This window comes from Sturnira hondurensis, unplaced genomic scaffold, assembly GCF_014824575.4.
Source record: "Sturnira hondurensis isolate 20B ecotype Veracruz unplaced genomic scaffold, ASM1482457v3 Scaffold0000256, whole genome shotgun sequence".
Lineage (NCBI taxonomy): Eukaryota > Metazoa > Chordata > Mammalia > Chiroptera > Phyllostomidae > Sturnira > Sturnira hondurensis.
Window position 1 is genome coordinate 2766549 of NW_028072887.1, and position 18425 is coordinate 2784973.

General features: G+C 46.1%; 1 protein-coding gene across 1 annotated transcript in view; it reads right to left on the reverse strand.

The window, feature by feature from the left end:
• LCT (lactase) overlaps window positions 1-18425 on the reverse strand; it is a 53327-nt gene that overhangs the window by 20591 nt on the left and 14311 nt on the right. The window contains exons 4-7 of the mRNA XM_037028033.1: window positions 14706-14808; window positions 13383-13461; window positions 7882-8608; window positions 711-1356 (exon numbers count right to left, since the gene is read on the reverse strand). Of these exons, the coding sequence (XP_036883928.1) occupies window positions 711-1356; window positions 7882-8608; window positions 13383-13461; window positions 14706-14808 (1555 nt within the window). The remainder of the gene's footprint in view (window positions 1-710; window positions 1357-7881; window positions 8609-13382; window positions 13462-14705; window positions 14809-18425) is intronic.

Here is an 18425-nt window from a genome sequence, read left to right on the forward strand (position 1 = left end):
ATTGACATGGACCTCTTCTCTGCATAGACCTCTAGGCAGAAAGCACGCCACTCTCAGCTGATTAGGGCTGGCATATGAGAGGAAACCTATTTACCATTCTTTTTCACTTGAAATAAAAAAAAACATATGAAACAGTACATTATGTAAGAATGGGACTGTAGATATGACTGTAGAGCCTCCATAGCCCGTTAAAGGAGATGAAGGTCAGTGTGGCTGGGGCAGTGGAGGAGACTCAGGGGGTTGGAGTCCCATCTGCAGGCTTCTCACACCTGCGAGGCTGTTATCAGCCCATGTCACAGTTTGCTGCCCTCGTCCCTCTGTAGACTGTGGGTACCCAATGGGGAAAGACATTTTTTATTCACAATTGTACTCCTACTCTCTTACACAATGTCTGGCACATAATAAGCAGCCAGTACTTATTTATTAAATAAGTGCATTCAAAGATGATGAGGCTTGATGAGTAAATAGGACTCAAATGGGCAGAACTGAGAAGGCAGGCATTCTAGGGACTAATAATATAGGAGTGAAGAAAGACCTGAGGCCTTTGAGGGGGAGTGTTGGGAGGCTGATGTGAAGGACTTGTGCTCTTACTACCAATATGACTTTTTAGCGTCATTTACTTGGTAGACTGTCTTTGTCCCAGAAAACAAAACTGTGAAGACTAGAAGTACCGCCCACCTTTGAGTCACCAGCATATGCACTGTTCTTACCCTTGAGTACTTCATTGATGTACTGATTGAAGTAGCCTACTCTCAAGGAATCATCAAGGAGATCTCCACTTTCCCCTGTGGGCATGCCATTTCCAGCCAGGTAGATCGGAACTTTTCCTCTTGTGTATTCCAAGGATATAAACCCCAGCAGCCTCCTTATACCCCAGGGTACCACTCGAATCCAAGGGGATGAAGTCTGGGGCCAAGCAGGGTCCACATGCTGTGAGAAGCCTCCAATGGTATCATAGCTGGGGATGCAGGTGTCTTGCCGGGCCTTGCTGATTAGGCGAGAAGTATAATGGGACAGACCCAGAAAATCAGCAGAGCCTTTCAGGAACTGCTTCTCTGCTTTGGTGAATTCAGGGAGCTGGGCCACAGGACTGCGGCACTGCTTGTTTATCTGTTGAATCTGGGCTCTTAGGGCAGCTGGGTAGTCTCCATCCACAAAGATGGGGTGTGCAAACCAGCCCAGCATGAAGTGCAGGAAGCGTTCAGCAGCGCTTAGGTCCGCAGGCCTCCCTGGGGACAGGGGTTCGGCCCAGTCCGAGTTCAGCACAATGCCCACACGCCCCTGCTGCTGTGCCCGATGGTGGCTGTTGTAGAGGTGCCAAGCTCTGGCATGAGCCTTGAGGACCAAGTGAGCCACCTTGTGACAAAGAAGAGGCAAAGAGCAAGTCAACAACAATGTCAACAAATTAACACCAGTGTCAACAATATCAGCAAGTCAATAACAACAGCAACACTGAAAATGTCAACATCAACACTAATGCCAACACTGTCATAAATTACCAACAAGTTAATACGAATGTCAAAAACATCAACAAGTTAAGCACATCATCACGTTACGACTGATGCTAACAGTGTCAAGTCAACAGTATAGAGAGCGCTGACATCAGCAACACCAGCACCAGTGCCCCCAATGTGGACAACAATGTCAACTCGTCTACACCACCACCAAGAGGTTAATAGCAACAGCTTCAACAGTCGTATTAACAATAACAACTGTTAATGAATTCTCTCACGTGATCCTCACAACAGCCTATCTGACAAGTCCATTTATTAGTACTGCTATACAGATGTGGGAAACAAGACCCGGAGAGGGAAAAATGGGAGCAGTCTGGTTCCAGGCCTGTATTGTCACCACCATGTTATTCTGACTCCGTTTCCAGTAAGTATTTGACTAATTAGTCAACAACTAGTGGGGAATGGATGTCATTTTAGTTACCACACAAAGAAGGGCACGATTCTTCTAGATTACCTGCTCTTCTTTCTATTAATAACATCTAGAAAGAAACACCACGACCAGGAATCTCTATGTAGATTTAACTGACAATCTTACAGGAATCAACAGCTTTCCTTGGTGGAGCACCCTGAGAGAACGAGCAAAAGCAGGGTGTCTGAAGTATAACAAGCCTAGGTTTAAATCTCGACTCTGTCACTAACTTGCTCATTAAACTCAAACTATCTTGTGTTTCGACTCCAGCTTCCTCGTCTGCAAGAAGCAGGTAACTGTGGATCCACAGAGGAGGTGAGATAGTGCACACAAAGCACCAAGCAGGAATTGGGAGCGGAGAAGAGAACGCGCTACTGCTCAGCTCCCTTTCCTTTTTTTTTATCCCCTTAAGATGACAACACTTCCGAAGCCTTTTATATCAAAAGATGCCTAGGAAGTGAAACTCCTGAGTGCTTCTCACATCCCAAATGTTAGTGCTTCGCTATGTCCCAAACTCCAACAGAAACTGTGTTTTTTTCTGAAAGGTGGGAATGCTTCTCTTCTAAACTAGTCAATGACAGCAAGGTGCTCAGTGAATATTAGACAACCATCAGAAACGGTCATTGTGAGTGTTATAACAGGGAAAATTAATAGCAACATGTCAAGTAAAAAATGGTCACTAGGGTGATTATGATTTGTCAGTGTAGGTTCCTGGATTCTAACAAATGTGCCATGTTGATTATGGGAGAGGCTATGCGCGTATAGGGGTAACAGGTATATGAGAAATCTTTGTACTTTCCATTCAATTTTGCTATGAACCTGAAAGTACTCTAAAAAAATAAAGTCTATGCCCTGGCTCAGTGGATTGAGCACGGGCCTGTGAACCAAAGGGTCACAGATTCGATTCCCAGTCAGGACACATGCTGGGTTGCGGGCTGGGTCCCCAGTGGGGGGTGCATGAGAGGCAACCACCCATTGATGTTTCTCTCTCTTTCTCCCTCTCTTCCCCTTTCTCTAAAAAAAATAAATACAATCTTTAAAAAATACAAAATAATATTTTTTATTTATTGATTTGAGAGAGAGAAATAGAGAAGAAAACATCAATTTGTTCTCCCACTTACTTAATTGGTTGATGCTTATATGTGCCCTGACTGGGGATTGAACCCACAACGTTGGCATATTGGGACAATTCTCTAGTCAACTGAGCTACCAGGCCAGGGCAAAAAAAAAAAAAAAAAACCACGTCTGTTTTTAGAAACTGATACTAAATAAAGTGTACACTGTGATTACACTATGAATGCATGGAAGCCAAAGCTGGAAGACACAGAAGAGAAACCTTTTCTTTGAAATTTGTCTTTAATGGAATTATAATGTTTCAACTAATGAGTTAGAGAATGGTTGAAGTAGAAAAGTGAAGTGGGTTTTCACAGTGAAGTCTCTGCAGAAAAATCTCAGGAATATGTTGTAGGGACAAGGAGCCTAAGGAGAACCCAGCAAAGCCATCATTTAGAATCAAAGGACAGACAAACAGTGTCACAAAGAAAAAGCTAATGGATTTCATCACCACCAAACCAGTATTACAAAAAATGTTATGTTTAAAAAGGAGAAAAAAGATAAAATATATGAATAATAAAATGGTAATAGCTACATATCTATCAATAATTAATTACCTTCAATATAAGTGAATTATAAGTGAATTAAGTGCTCCCATCAAAAGACATAGGATCGCTGAATGGATAAGAAAACAAAACCCAAGTGTCCATCAACAGATGACTGGATAACAGGATGTGGCACACATACACAATAAAATATTACTTGGCCATAAAAAAAAAAGAACGAAATCCTACCATTTGCAACAACGTAGATGGACCTAGAGGGTATTATGCTGAATGATTTGTCAGACAAAGGCAAATACCATATGATTTCACTTATATGTGGAATCTAAAAAAACAAAACAGAAACAAACTCGTAGATACAGAGAAGAAACTAATGGTTGCCAGGTGGGAGTGGTATTGAGGGTCTGGGTGGAAAAAGTGAAGAGATTAAGAAGTACCAACTGACTTCAGGCTTCCAGTGAAGATGGAGGCATAGGTAAACATACCTTACCTCCTCACACAACTACAACAAAAATTATAACTAGGATACAAAACATATATCATCCAGAACTGTCAGAAAATTGAACGGTATGGAAGTCCAACAACCAAGGATTTAAAGAAGTCATTCATCCAGACACGTAGGAGGGGCAGAGATGTGGAGGTATGGAACAGACGGTTCCACATCCACGTGGTAAATAAAAATTAGGAGCAATACCTCAGGAGTAAGGGATGCCAGCCTCACACTGAACCACCCAGCCCAGGATTCCAGTGCCAGGAAAATAAGTCCCTATAACTTTGGGCTGTAAAATCCAGTGGGGGTTGGGGTGGCAGAAGAAACAGGGATTCTCAGGAGACTGCCATTAAAGGGCCTGCGATAGACTAAGGACTTATGCAGACTAATGATCTGTGGGCTTCAGCACCAGGGCAACAGCAGGAAGGGCACCCATGGCATATTGGGAGAAACTGAAGTGACTGGCAACTGGGCGAGTGCCAGGAGACAGCTTCCTCCTGGGCAAAACTTCAGAGGCCAGGCAGCAGCATTGTCCTCTCTCTGAGCCTTCCCCCACACAGAGCCAGAGAGTGGCGACACGTGTTGCCCCGAGCTGGTGATAAGTCTCCACCACACACAGCTTACAAGTGCACTTTTCTACAATGGCCACATTCCTAGGACCAGGAGTCAAGAAAGCTCTACCTGATACACAGAAACAAACATAGGGAGGCTGCCAAATTGAGGAGACAAAGAAATATGGCCCAATGGGAAAAAAAAAACCTCCAGAAAAAGAACTAAATGAAATGGAGATAAGCAACCTATCAGATGCAGAGTTCAAAACACTGTTTATCAGGATGCTGAAGGAACTCATTGGGTACTTCAACAGCATAAAAAAGATCCAGGCAGGAATGAAGGTTTCATTAAGTGAAATAAAGAGAAATCTACAGGGAATCAACAATGGAGGGGATAAAGTCAAGGCTCAAATCAATAATTTGAATATAAGAAGGGGAAAAGCATTCAATCAGAATAGCAGGAAGAAAAAATAATTTAAAAAAACAACAGGCATAGGCTAAGAAGCCTCTGGGACATCTTTAAACACAGCAAAATCTGAATCATTGGGCTGCCAGAAGGAGAAGAGGAAGAACAAGAAATTGAAAACTTATTTGAAGAAATAATGAAGGAGAAATTCCTTAATTTGGTGAAGGAAATAGGCATATAAGTCCAGGAAGCACAGAGAGTTTCAAACAAGTTGGACCCAAAGAGGACTACACCAAGACACATCATAATTAAAATGCCAAAGGTTAAAAATAAAGAGAGAATCTTAAAAGCAGAAAGAGAAAAGCAGGTAGTTACCTGGGAAAAAGTTCCCATAAAGCTGTCTAGCTGATTTGCAGGCTAGAACGGACTGGCAAGAAGTATTCAAAGTGCTGAAAAGCAAGGACCTACAACACAGATGACTCTATCTAGCAAAGCTATCATTTAGAATGGGAGGGCAGATAAAGTGCTTCCCAGACAACATAAAGCTGAAGGAGTTCATCATCACCAAGGCATTATTATATGAAATGCTAAAGAGAGTTATATAAGAAAAGATCAAAACTATGAACATTAAAATGGCAGTAGATTCACAACTATCAACAACTGAATCTAAAAAACAAACTAAGCAAACAAGCAGAATCAGAATCATAGATATGGAGATCATTTGGAGGGTTATCCATTGGGAGGGGGAAGGGGGAGGATGGGGAAAAAGGTGTAGGGATTAAGCAGTACAAATTGGTAGGTACAAAATAGACAGAAGGACGTTAAACACAGTCTAGGAAATGGAGCAGCCAAGGAACTTATATGCAGGACTCATGGACAGGAACTAAGGGGAGGGCAGCTGGAGGCAATGGGGGTACAGGGTGAAAGGTGCAAAGGGAGAAAAATTGGGACAACTGTAATAGCATAATCAACAACATTTTTTAAAGTTACATTACTTAAAAAAAAAAAAGCACAAATTAGCTCTGGCCAGGTAACTTGGTTGGGCAGAACGTCATCCCAGTATGCCAAGGTTGTGGGTTGAATCCCTGGTCTCTCCCCCTCTTCCTCTCTCTCTCTAAAAAATCAATAAATGAAAAAATTTAAAAACATTTTAAAAAAGAAGTACAAATTGGCAGCCACAAAATAGTCGTGAGGATGCAAAGAATGGCATAGGGAATATAGTGAATAATATTGTAATAACTATGTATGATGCCAAGGGGGTAGTAGACATTGGGGAGATCACTTGTAAGTTATATAAATGTCTAACCACTATGCTGTATACCTGAAACTGATATAATACTGAATGCTGATTGTATTTGAAATTTTTTAAATATTTTATTTATTTATTTATAGAGAGAGGAGAAGGGAAGGAGAAAGAGTGGGAGAGAAGCATCAATGTGTGGTTGCCTCTAGCATACCCCCTACTGGGGACATGGCCTGCAACGCAGGCATATGCCCTGACTGGGAATCGAACTGACGACCCTTTGGTTCTCAGTTCATGCTCAATCCACTGAGCTACACCAGCCAGGGCGTGAAAAAAATTTAATTAAAAAAAGAAGCCTAAGGAGAAAAGGCCTGTATGACTTTCTCAACAAGGAGATAAACAGAAAGGTTCAAACCCTCCTTTTCCTGACGTGCGCCTCTCTTCCTTGTGTGTTTACTTGCTGAACATGAGCAGAATGGAAATCTTAAGTGCTGTAGTTTTGGCATTTTATTGAGTCATTTATTCACATTATTCCATTCACTCTAATTGGATGTTTTGATTCTCCAGGTTCTTTACATGTGTTAGTATCATCTTCCCCAAAACATGTTAACATCTCGGGGGCACGGGCTGTGTGTTCTCATTAACACCCAGCCTGGGGCACAGTAAGTCTTTATTTTGGAACAAAACTCAAAGTATGGCAGGGGAAAGCCAGACTAACAGTCCATCCTGAAGAATGTTGCCAGGGAAAACTGGTGGGTTTTCTGGGAGATTTTGAAGGAAAAGGAAAATGATGGAAGGAAGCCACAGAATCCATGTTAATTTTACCTTCATTATACACATCTCCTTGTTGTTGAAATGACACCCTGACAGCTCTCTGGAAAGCCAACCCGTCCCCTCTCCCCTACTTCCCTGCCTCTCAGCCAGCGTGCTGAGGGACAGAGCTGGGACCTGTACGGGTCAGGGCCCCACAGTCCCCTAGAGTAGGTCAGTGACTGGTTCAGGGGGCACATGTGACCCACACTGAGACCAGGAGACACAGGGAGAATATGCTGGGGGTGACAGACAGAGGCCAGCTTTCTCTCCCCCTGGTCTTAACATAGGCGAGCAGGGCTGCTGCCATCTGGCCAACAGGTAGCCCAAGGAAAAAGCCAACGAGAGGAGCAAGAGAAGAAAAACTGGGTCCTGGCAACATTGTTTGTGATCTCATCAAGCTCCACTCTGATCACGTAAAACCAAGACTTTTCAGTTTCCTGAACTCATAAATTCCCTATCTGCTTAATTAAATTCTGCCACTTGCAGCTAAGAGTCCTGGATGACATAGAAAACTTGCTCTGGAGTCAAGCAGACTTGGGCTCAGATTTTGGCTTCACACTGACCCACTAGTGATGTCATCATAACCAAGCTGTTTCTCCTCCTGGGCCCCAATTTCCTCATCCATCAGTGCTGTTCTGGGGATGTAGTAACTATTTTTAAAGGGCCAGCATGATATTTGGACAAAATAAAGTGATTGGCAATTTATGGTTCCTCTCCCCCTTCTGATTTTCTTTAAAAAACAAAAAGTAAACACTTTCTGATGGGAAGATAAAATGACTTTCTTTCAGCCAAATATCCCATCTCTTTCAAGGAGCAGGAGCTGCAAAGATGAAAAATACCTTGAAGGAGGCCACCCCTGGGTCGGAGATGCCTGGTGCATGTTGGCCAGTGCCATAACCCGCGTAGCTCATCACCCACGGCTCATGGAAGGTCACCCACAGCTTCACACGGTCCCCAAAGGTGGAGAAGCAGAAAGCTGCATAGTCCAGGAAGGCATCTGCCACACTCTCATTCTGCCACCCTCCTTGATCCTGCAGGGCCTGGGGCAGGTCCCAGTGGAAGAGCGTGGCCATGGGCTCGATGTGCGAGTCCAGCAGGCTGTTGATCAACTTGTTGTAGTAGGCGACACCCTGACGGTTGGGGCTGCGTCCACGCCCATTGGGAAAGATGCGGGACCAGGAGATGGAGAACTTATAGACCTGAGCCCGGATGCCACGAAGCAGGGAGACGTCAGAGTCCACCTTGTGGTAACTGTCACTGGCCACTCCCGGTGTTGCTTGGCCCTTGGCAGCCTTCTGGAGTCCAGGCTGGTCCCAGACACTTGGCCCCCTTCCGTCCTCGGCCCAGCCTCCTTCCACGTTAAAGGCTCCAGTGGAGACGCCCCAGAGGAAGCCTTCAGGAAAAACACCCCACAGGAAAGCATCCCGTTCTGCATTGGACTGGTTAGCAAATGTTTCCCAGACTCTCTGGTAGGCAGGGCCGGGTGGCGAGAAGCCCGCTACAGTCTTGAAGTCCCGCTGCTCGGCAGCCTGAAGGGTCAGGCTGTCAGTCAGAGAACAAGACCTGCTATGGGATTGAAGGGACATAAAGGAACATAGTGAGTAATGACTCTGAGTTACAAATGCCCCCAGGCTGATGAACAATGACATGTTTAATCACTAAGATTCCAGAAACACTGAGTGGAAAGCCACATCTACAGAGTCACAGGCAGGAAGTGACTGGCAGATGGGAAATTATTACCATCACCCCTTCTTAGCTGAGTCATCATCGCTCCACTGCGGCAGGAGTGGGAGCTCCATGCCTGCACCGCTGCTCTCCCCTGGGTCCCGCCGTGGGGTTGATGCTGTCCTTTTTTCCTCTTATAATTGCTTCCTCTTATAAAACATAGCTAAGAATAATGTTGACTTCGATTTACTGAGCCTTGTGCTGGCTACTGTGATAAAAATGTATAGGACTTCCGCCAAGATGGAGGCATAGGTGGAAACATTGTGCCTTTTCCCACAACCAAGTTTATATACAACAAAAGTTTAGTAAACAAAGACACAGCCAAAGAACAGAAAATTGAACTATACGGAAGTCCGACAACCATGAACCGTTCAACCGGACCAGTAAGAAGGGCGGAGCCAGCAGCAGAGGCGGCAGATGGGACAGCCATTGCTCCTCTCTGACCCCGCCCCTACATACAGCGTCACAACCCAGCGACTGAGTTGCCCTGCTCAGGTGAAGACCTAGGGCTCCAATCCTGATATGCAACAGGCATGAATAGGCCAAAAGATGGCTCAAGAAGAACTCAAAGCCCCAGAGCCAATAACTCTAAGTGACCAACAGATTGCCAGCCTCTCAAAAGCCCAATTTAAAACACTATTTATCAGGATGCTCACAGAACTGGTTGATTATAGTCACAAATTAGAGGAACATATGAAGGCTAAACTAATTGAAATGAAGGGAGATGTCCAGGAAACCAATAGTGATGGAAAGGAAACTGGGACTCAAATCAATGGAATGGACCAGAAGGAAGAACAAAACATCCAACCAGAAAAGAATAAAGAAATGAGAATTCAGCAAAATGAGGAGAGGCTTAGGAACCTCCAGGACATCTTTAAACGTTCCAACATCTGAATCATAGGGGTACCAGAAGGGGGAAAGAAACAGCCACAAGTGCAAAACATATTTGAACAAATAATAAAGGAGAACTTCCCCAGTCTGGCAAAGGACACAGACTTCCAGGAAACCAGGAAGCTCAGAGAGTGCCAAAGAAGTTGGACCCAAGAAGGAACACACCAAGGCACATCAGAATTACATTAGTCAAGTTAAAATGAAGGACAGAATCCTAGAAGCACCAAGAGATAAGGGGACAGTCACCTACAAAGGAGTACCCATCAGACTGTCAGCGGATTTCTCAAAAGAGATCTTACAGGCAAGAAGGGGCTGGAAAGAAGTATTCCAAGTCATGAAATCCAAAGACCTACAGCCAAGATTGCTTTATCCAGCAAAACTTTCATTTAGAATGGAAGGACAGATAAAGTGCTTCTCAGATAAGGTCAAGTTCAAGGAGTTCATCATCACCAAGCCCTTATTATATGAAATGCTAAAGGGACTTATATAAGAAAAAGAAGATGAAAAATATGAACAGTGAAAGGACAGCAAACACACAGTTATTAACAACCACACCTAAAACAAAAGCAAACCAAGAGGACAGCTAGATCAGAAGTGGAACCATAGAAATGAAGAACACATGGAGGGTTAGAAATGGGGGTGGGAGGAGGAGAAGGGGGGAGAAGGCACAGAAAATAGCATAGATGGTAGGTAGAAAATAGACAGGGGGAGGGCAAGAATAGTAGGGGAAATATAGAATCTGAAGAACTTGAGACACGTGGTTATAAACTAAGGGGGGGAGAATGGTAGGGGAGGGGGTATGCTGGTGGAGGGGAATGAAGGGGGGGAATAGAACAACTGTAATGGTATAATCAATAAAATATATATATAAATGTATGTATATTATCTCATTTAATGTTAATAGTAAATTTATGAGACAAGTACTGTAATTATTTATCTTCATCCCACAGAGGAACCTGAGACTTGACGAAATGAGTAAATTAGCACCAGGGACCAGAGGCTCTTTGCCGGCTGGTGCAGAAATGTTTCCGTAACTGAACGACATGTACAGCTCTGCCGATGTGCCCGGGTTAAAGATCAGCACCGGCCGCAAGCTCCCTTCTTCTTCATGCTGCCTGGAGGAGAACGTGACGGCAGCCCAGCCTCCTTCCATGGTAAAGGCTCCCGTGGAGACACTGCAGAGGCACATTCGAGGACAAACGCCCTGTAGGAAGGGCCCCTTTCTGCCTTGGACTGGTTAGCAAAGGGTTCCCAGCACAAGCGTCCGGGGTGGACGACGAAGCAGACGTCTCGTTAAGGGTGACAAAGCCATGAGATAGGAACCTGGATCCTGATGATTGTATCCACTGTCCATCTCCAGACTTTATTATGTAAGTGAACTCATACCACGTTTTTTTAATGAAAACTTCTCCTTGATCACATAGCTTGCAGATGGTATAGCACAGAGTCTGTGCTTTTAAACACGTATCACTATGTATATGTGTGGATGTATAGATGTCCATATGTATTTTGTTATGCTTTATTTTAGAAACAAATATATCTAAAATAAAATACATAAAATGTTCTTTTTTTGAAAATGTTTGTTTTTTAATGTTTCAAACCAAACCTCTAAACTGATTTCCCAACCAATGAGTCATGTCCTACAGCAGTTCCGCCGGCAGAGGGCAGCTTTGAGGGAGGGTGGGTCCAGGCGCGCCCGTGTCTGTTCTGGAGAGAACGCGCCTGGGGGAAATGGGGTGGGTAGGGGATGACACTTACCCTAGGTTGGCCCAGAGAGAAGAACTGGTGGAAGTGACAGGGCCACTGCCGAGGGACCTCCCTCCCATGAAGGGAAGCCTGGGCCTTCCCCACCTAAGCACCTTCTGTTTTATGAAGGATCGTCCACATTTGCTAGGAAAGTGGAGAGGGGAAAGGACGACCTGCAGTGGTGAGTTCTCCAAAACGTGTGCGTGACTCTGGAGCACAGCAGGGACAGAGGCGATCCAGGGGCACAGCCTCAGTGCTTGGACCCTGACTGTCCTCGTCTGGGTGAAAAGTGGTCTTGAGGAAATAGATAAATTGCCCCTGGATAAAACAGAACCTGCCCTGTGAACCTTGGAGCAGAAGTCCCGGGTTTGCCTAGCTTTGGAAGAGATTTAGCACGCAAAGCTCAGTCTCTGCCCAGCCCCTCCACCGTCCTGCTGCAGCCGCCCCTCCCCCACTGCAAGCCACCGCAGAACATCTCAGATGAGACTCTTCTCCCTCCTCTGGGGGAGAAGCGCCACAGTCTTTCAGGCCACAGTCTTGTGTGAGAGTCACTTCTGGGCTCTCTGTCTCACCTCTGAGGTCTAAAATTCTCAAGTGAGAAAACAAAATTAGGCCTCCTGAGAGCCCCCTCCACCTGTCCCTGCACCCAGCAGGCTCTCCATCAACACTGACCCAGGTGAGGACCCCCACCCCGCCGTACCCCACACCCTTACAGTGGTCAGTTGAAAGTTAGCCAATGGTACCTTCCTTTCAGGCAAATTACCATCAAGGGGTTAGAGAACCTTGGAACTGGTGTCAGGTATCATCTCGTGATTTTATAATCACTAAGCTCTCAAGGTACCCCTTTTATTATGAGCGCTTGAGTTTAACTTTCTGAAAAGACATAGCCCAGAACTCCTCAGCTGACTCCAAGTGTGGTCAGGGAGCAGTTCTGACCTATTTGCTCATCACACTGTTCACACTCCCAGCACAAAGCTTGGCACGTAGCAGCTGCTCAGGGCCTGTGGCTCTGAATGCTGATTTGGAGTGACAGGATTTGAGCTGACAGGATTAAATAACAGAAGGGGCTACAATGCAGGACAGCCAAGGGCTGGGAGAGGAAAAGTACAAACAGGCGACTGAAGTCTATGACCTCGGACGGAGCCTTGCTGAGGTGAACAATGAGGTGAGCTTTAGCTGAAGGTCTGGGGAGCCAACTGGCTGCCTCTGCCGGCCTTTGTCGCTCCTGCACGCAGGGTGTCCGGGCTCTCAAGTGTGACAGACCCCCACGCAGTGCTGGGGGTGCTGGGGAACTCCCAGTGCAGATTTTCACATTGTCCTTTTCTCGCTCACTCAAGCAGCACACTGGGATATGAATGGGCAAGAGTCCTGTATTCATGGGGATAACCTCCAATCCGCTCTTTCTTTTTAAGCATGTCATTTACAAATGTTGGTGCTTTAGTCATTTGCTAAGAAGTTATTTACAACCCCGCTGTAAATAAAAATCTCTGTCCTGAGAACAACCACCGAGTTAGGCTCCTGCCGCTGCAACTGCCAGCTTTCCTATCTACACTGCCTCCTCAGAGGAAGGTGTTTCACGCTGCGCATGAGCAAACATGCGCAGAGGACTCACCCTACTCACTCAGATCATACAGCCACAGTGGGATGGTCAGATCTATCTCCACCCCAGCTTGCTCTGCCACAAACTCACAGGTTCTTAAACTAGAAGGCAGGGGTTCATTCCCAGCTCTGCCAGGTATGTGAACTGCAAGGGGGCTGAATGACAGGTGAGAATGCCAGAACCATGTTGGGCCCACGGTAAGACTCAGGAGAAATGGGTTCTCCCTGCTGTTCCCTCTGAGCCTTCCTCTCTCTTCTCTAGAAAGTCTCGATGAACTCGCTGGCCTGGGAGGCCGTCTCCTGAGATTATACATGTGAGAGAGCAGCGGAGTATTTTGCAAATATCAGTTATTGGTAATGAACAGAAATCTAATCTTACCTTTTCTTGGAATCTGATGAACAGTTCAAGAATATATTAACATCAAACCCAATGGTGAACACTTGCTCTTTATTGATGGCTGTAAGAGAAGACATTTAATTAACTCTACCTGGAGCCCAACAAACAATGTACATGATTGCAATCAATAGTTTTCCTCACCTTATACAAAACTCCTCACCTCCAAGCAATGGCTCTAAGTCCCTCTGGAAAACTCTGTGGGCTAAGCATTTAAGGAAATCAGAAGCAGTTTCTACCTTCTTATAACTTAGAACAGTGGTTCTCAAACCGTGTGCACCAGCGCCAGCTGCGGGGCTTATTAAGCACAGACGGCTGGGCCCACTCCAGAGTTTTGGATCAGTTTCTGATCTGAGGGGGCTTGAGAAAGCTGAGGCCCGGGCGGTGCTGCTGCTGCTGCTGGTCTGGGGGCCACACACAGAGCAATTCATTTAGAAGAAGTCAAATATCAGAAGGGTGGATTTTTAAAAAAAATTATAGTAAACTATACATTAAACATAAAATCAACCACTCCAACCTTTAGAAAGGGATGGAATTTCAGAACAGAAGTTGTTATGCTACAAAAGGTGAGTTAGGGTAGGAGTTATTAAGTGGCATCTATGGACAAGTTTCATGAAGTCTGTGAAACCAGCTCAGCACTGGTTACAAGTAACCTGTCCCATACTCTGACCTTTCAGGGTGACTGGACTGAATGTCATGACACCGGAATTGCACCCCTTGGCCTCTTCCTGCAGAGTGTCTAGTAACCCTCAGCCCCTGATGCCTTAATAGACCCTACCTTTCCCTTGACCTCATTGGACCAGGAGCAATCTCCTGAACCACAGCAACCAATCAGATTCCGTCTAAAAGAATTGGATATGGAGGAGGTGCTCCGTTGGTCAGGTACCTACCAGGGCCAAGTGCATGTTGAGGTAATGGGGAAATGAACAAGGATAAGCAGAGCAGGCTGGCTGTGGGGAGAGAGGCAGCCCCGCTAAGGGCTGCAGAGATGAGAAACCCTGAAGGGAGGGTAATGGAAGGAGACAGAGAGGCAAAGAGCAGTTGCTATGCTTACACCTGACATCTTATTTCCATAAAACCAAGGTATCCTTGGCATCCTTGAACAGAACCTGTCATCTTTCTTGGGTCAATGGGAGTTGAGGGACAGACAATAGGAAGGCAAGGGACACTAAATCCATCTGGGATGGGCTCTCAGACCAACTCCTTTTGGGTCCCTCCTTCTACCGGAAGCCCAGACTTTCAAGGCAGCTACCCCCGAGTCAGTGTGCCAGATGCCACTCAAACCCTGTCCAGGGATGGTCCACTGACCTTCAGAAAGGCTGAAGAGCAGCTCAGCGGGGCTACTCCAGGTGGAGGGGCAGTCCCGGAGCTTCAGACTGAAGATGAGAACTTTCACTTTCGGCTCTACAGTCTGAAAAAGATAAAGGCCAGCTGGTGAACCGAAACTGCCTAGAATAAGCCTTCTGATAACAGGGGCAAATATTTCCAGATGAGAAACTAGGAATACTCAATCTGGTTTTGGAAATTACCTGCAGCCATCTCAGTTAACAAAGGGAGCTGGCTCTAGACTCTGCGGGAGAAAGAGCTACACTTCTCAGTAACACGGCCCATGACCTCAGCAGACAGTTTGTGTTTTCATCCTGGGCTGACGAGGCACCTCCTCCAACAGGGCACCGTGTTAGGATCAGGGACAAGGCGGTCCACTCTCGTCAGGGGTCTGTGTCACGGGGAACTTAATCAGGTACCACCTCATGATATCTATGGATGTCTGGGGTTTGCTTCTAAATAATCTGGTTTTGGAAGGGGGTGGTAGGTAGAGAAGAAACCAGATCAACCACACGTTGATAGGTTTTGAAGCTCTAGGTAGTTTCATTATACTTTTCTCTCTACCTTTGGCTATGTTTGACATTTTCCATAATAAAAAGATAAGAGGATCTGTTTCCATTAAAATTGGAGCAGGTATAATTTTTTCTCCCATGTCCAGCCTTTCAATATCAAAGGAAACATATCCAGGCTTGACTTCACTTTAAATTACCTTTTTGGGGGAAGTTGAGTTTGATCATTTTTCCCTTGCTAACTTTTTCCTCCTCTGAGCAGGTAAAGGCCACTGAGAGGAACCAATAGCAGCTACTGGAAAGGGAGCCAGGCACATTCTTTAGTTTCGCTCAGCCGCCTGTAACCACGTCCCTTCTTTACAGATGAAGTGCCTTAAGTTCTGAAAAGCCAGGTAACTTGACCAGGACCGTAGTTCCTGGAGCAGCGACTCACTCAGCCTTGTTCTTTCTCTGGGTCAAGGCAGGAGAGCTAGCTACACTACCAAGGGAGCTCTGAAAGGTCCTCCTTCCTGAGACAGCAGTGCACAGCGGGGCAGCCCGTGCCACCTCCCGCAGGAAGGGAGAGCTGGAGGAGCCGTCTGCTGAGCCCATGCCGCTCAGCAGGCGAGCAGAGCCGCTTCTGATATGTGGCTGTGGGGCCCTCGTGCAGCTCCTGCAGAACATGTGGGCGCGACACAGCTCTTCGTCATTGTGCTGGGCCTGAGAAAGTCCTCTGGCCCTAGACATCAGGACATTGGTGGGAGCAACAGCTGAGGGTCCCTGAGACACACAGAGAGGCAGGCAGGAGCCTGGGGGTGGGGGTGGGGGTAGTGCAGAACTGCAGTGGGTGAGGGTGACTGCTCCCCCCTGTCCTGACTTCACCCTCTTCCCTTGCAGCCCATGGAAAGAGGCCCCTTTAGGAGGAGGGTGTGGGGGGACCTGGGAGGAGGAGGGAGGGTAGGTACTTCAGGAGAAAGCTGTGGGCAGCACGATTCAGATTCCTGCAGACACAGGGCAACTCCTCTCCCTGGGGAGATCCTGGCTGCTCACCCTGTTCTGGGTGTGGCAGCTGTGTGGGAAACGCTGCCAGGCATGGAACCAAGGATCCCAGAGAGGGACCATCTCCAGCTCACTTCTCACCAGTGCATAATCAGAGTGGTCATCCTGAACCTTTGGGGCTGCTTCTGAGCTGTCAAGTGCACTATCTGGAATTTAATTCCTACCCAAGGAAACAAAAGGAATAAAGAACTGGTACAGGGGTGCAGTAAGTGGCTGCTATGTTCATCCAGGGAAGGATTTACTCTTTGGCTGGTGGGCTATGAACTGAGGGTTCATTCTTTATCTAGACACTGGTAGGAGCTGGTCTCCTTGAGAATGTCGTGATGTAAAAAGGGAAACTGTAACCCACATCCTCAAGCAGACCAGGAGCCAGGGTTCTGCTGGGTGCCTCTCTGAGGGCTGCAGCTGCATAACCCTGTTCTCAAATGTCCGCGTGCCTCACCCGCTAGCTAAGCAACAGCTCTGGTTGAATTCCTTGAAGAAGACCGAAGGCAGATTTATTTACTTATTTAATTATATCTCATTGATTATGCTATTACAGTTGTCCTGATCTTTTTTTTTGCCCCCCTCCACCCAGTGCCCCTACTCCCTCAGGTAATCCCCCCATTATTGTTCACATACGTGGGTCATACATGGGTTCTGTGGCTACTCTATTTCCTATACTTTACATCCCCGTGGCTGTTCTGTAATTACCTATTTGTGCTTCTTAATCTCCTTACTTTTTCACTCATTCTCCCCCTCCTCTCTCCCCGTCAACCTTCTGATAACTGACTTCTTTTCTTTTGCTTTTAAGAGTCTCTCTTTATCTTTAAGCTTTGGCCTTTTAATAATGATGTGTCTTGGAGTGGGTGTCTTTGCATCCCTCACAATTAGGACTCTCTGAGCTTCTTGGACTTGCATGTCTATTTCCTTCACCAGATTAAGGAAGTTTTCTTTCACTGCTTTTTCAGATAGATTTCCAATTTCTTGCTCTTTCTCGTCTCCTGGCACTCCTATGAGGTGAATATTGGACCTCTTAAAATTGTTCCAGAGGCTGCTTATACTATCTTCATTTTTTGTATTCTTTTTTCTTCTTGTTGTTCTGCGTGGTTTTCTTTTGCTTCCTAATGTTCCAAATCATTGATTCAATTCTCGGCTTCATTCATTCTACTGTTATTTCCATGTAAATTGTTCTTTATTTCAATTAGTGTATCCTTCATTTCTGACTGGGCCTTTTTTATGCTGCTGAGGTCCTCACTAAGTTCCTTGAGGATCCTTATAAACAGTGTTTTAAACTCTGTATCTGACAGATTGCTTATTTCCATTTAGCTGTTTTTCTGGCGTTTTGATCTGTTCCTTCATTTGGGCCATGTTTCTTTGTCTCGTCATTTTGGCAGCCTCCCTGTGTTTGTTTCTATGTATTAGGTAGAGCTGCTTTGACTGTGTCTTGGTAGTGTGACCTAATGTAGTCGGCATCCTCTAGGGTCTAATGGCACAGCCTACTTTTGTGTGAGCTGAGTACACCCTCCTCTTGTAGTTGAGCCTTGGTTGTTGTTGGCAGGTGTATGGGAAACATTTACCCAGACCAGTCAGCTGCAAGGACTGGCTGTGACTGCTGACCACCAACCTCTGCCCTCTGTGGAGGATCAGCTGTGCAGGACCAGGGTGGTGGTTCTCTGATGTGGTCTGTATCTGTCTATTGGGTGCATCGGCCCCGGAGTTTCCCAGGTGGTACAGGCCAAGGTCAGGCCCCACCTGTGTTTTGCCTGGGGCACCCTGCCTGAGCTGTAAAGCAATCTGAGATGGCTGCTACTTACGCTGGGCTTGGAGATTCCCAGATGAAGCCAAGCTGTGCCTCTAATCTGGCTGCTGTTAGGGCTCACTGAAACCAGCTGATGCTTGTTTGATAGGATTTAGGAGCCAAGATCAGCCATTCTTTTTGGACAAGCAGCTTGGATGGGCCCATAATTTGGGTGGGGTAGAGCCTCTGTGGATCTCCAAGGTGGGTCACACAGTGCTAGCCAGGTTGATGGAGTCTCAGATATGGCGCCAGCCTACCGTATGGCACACAGTGCCTGGGGTAGAGCAGGCACTAAAACCCTAGCCGCTATTACTCCAATGTCTTGTGAAGGCATCCGCTACCTTTGTTGAGATTGTCTCATTATTTGTAGATAAC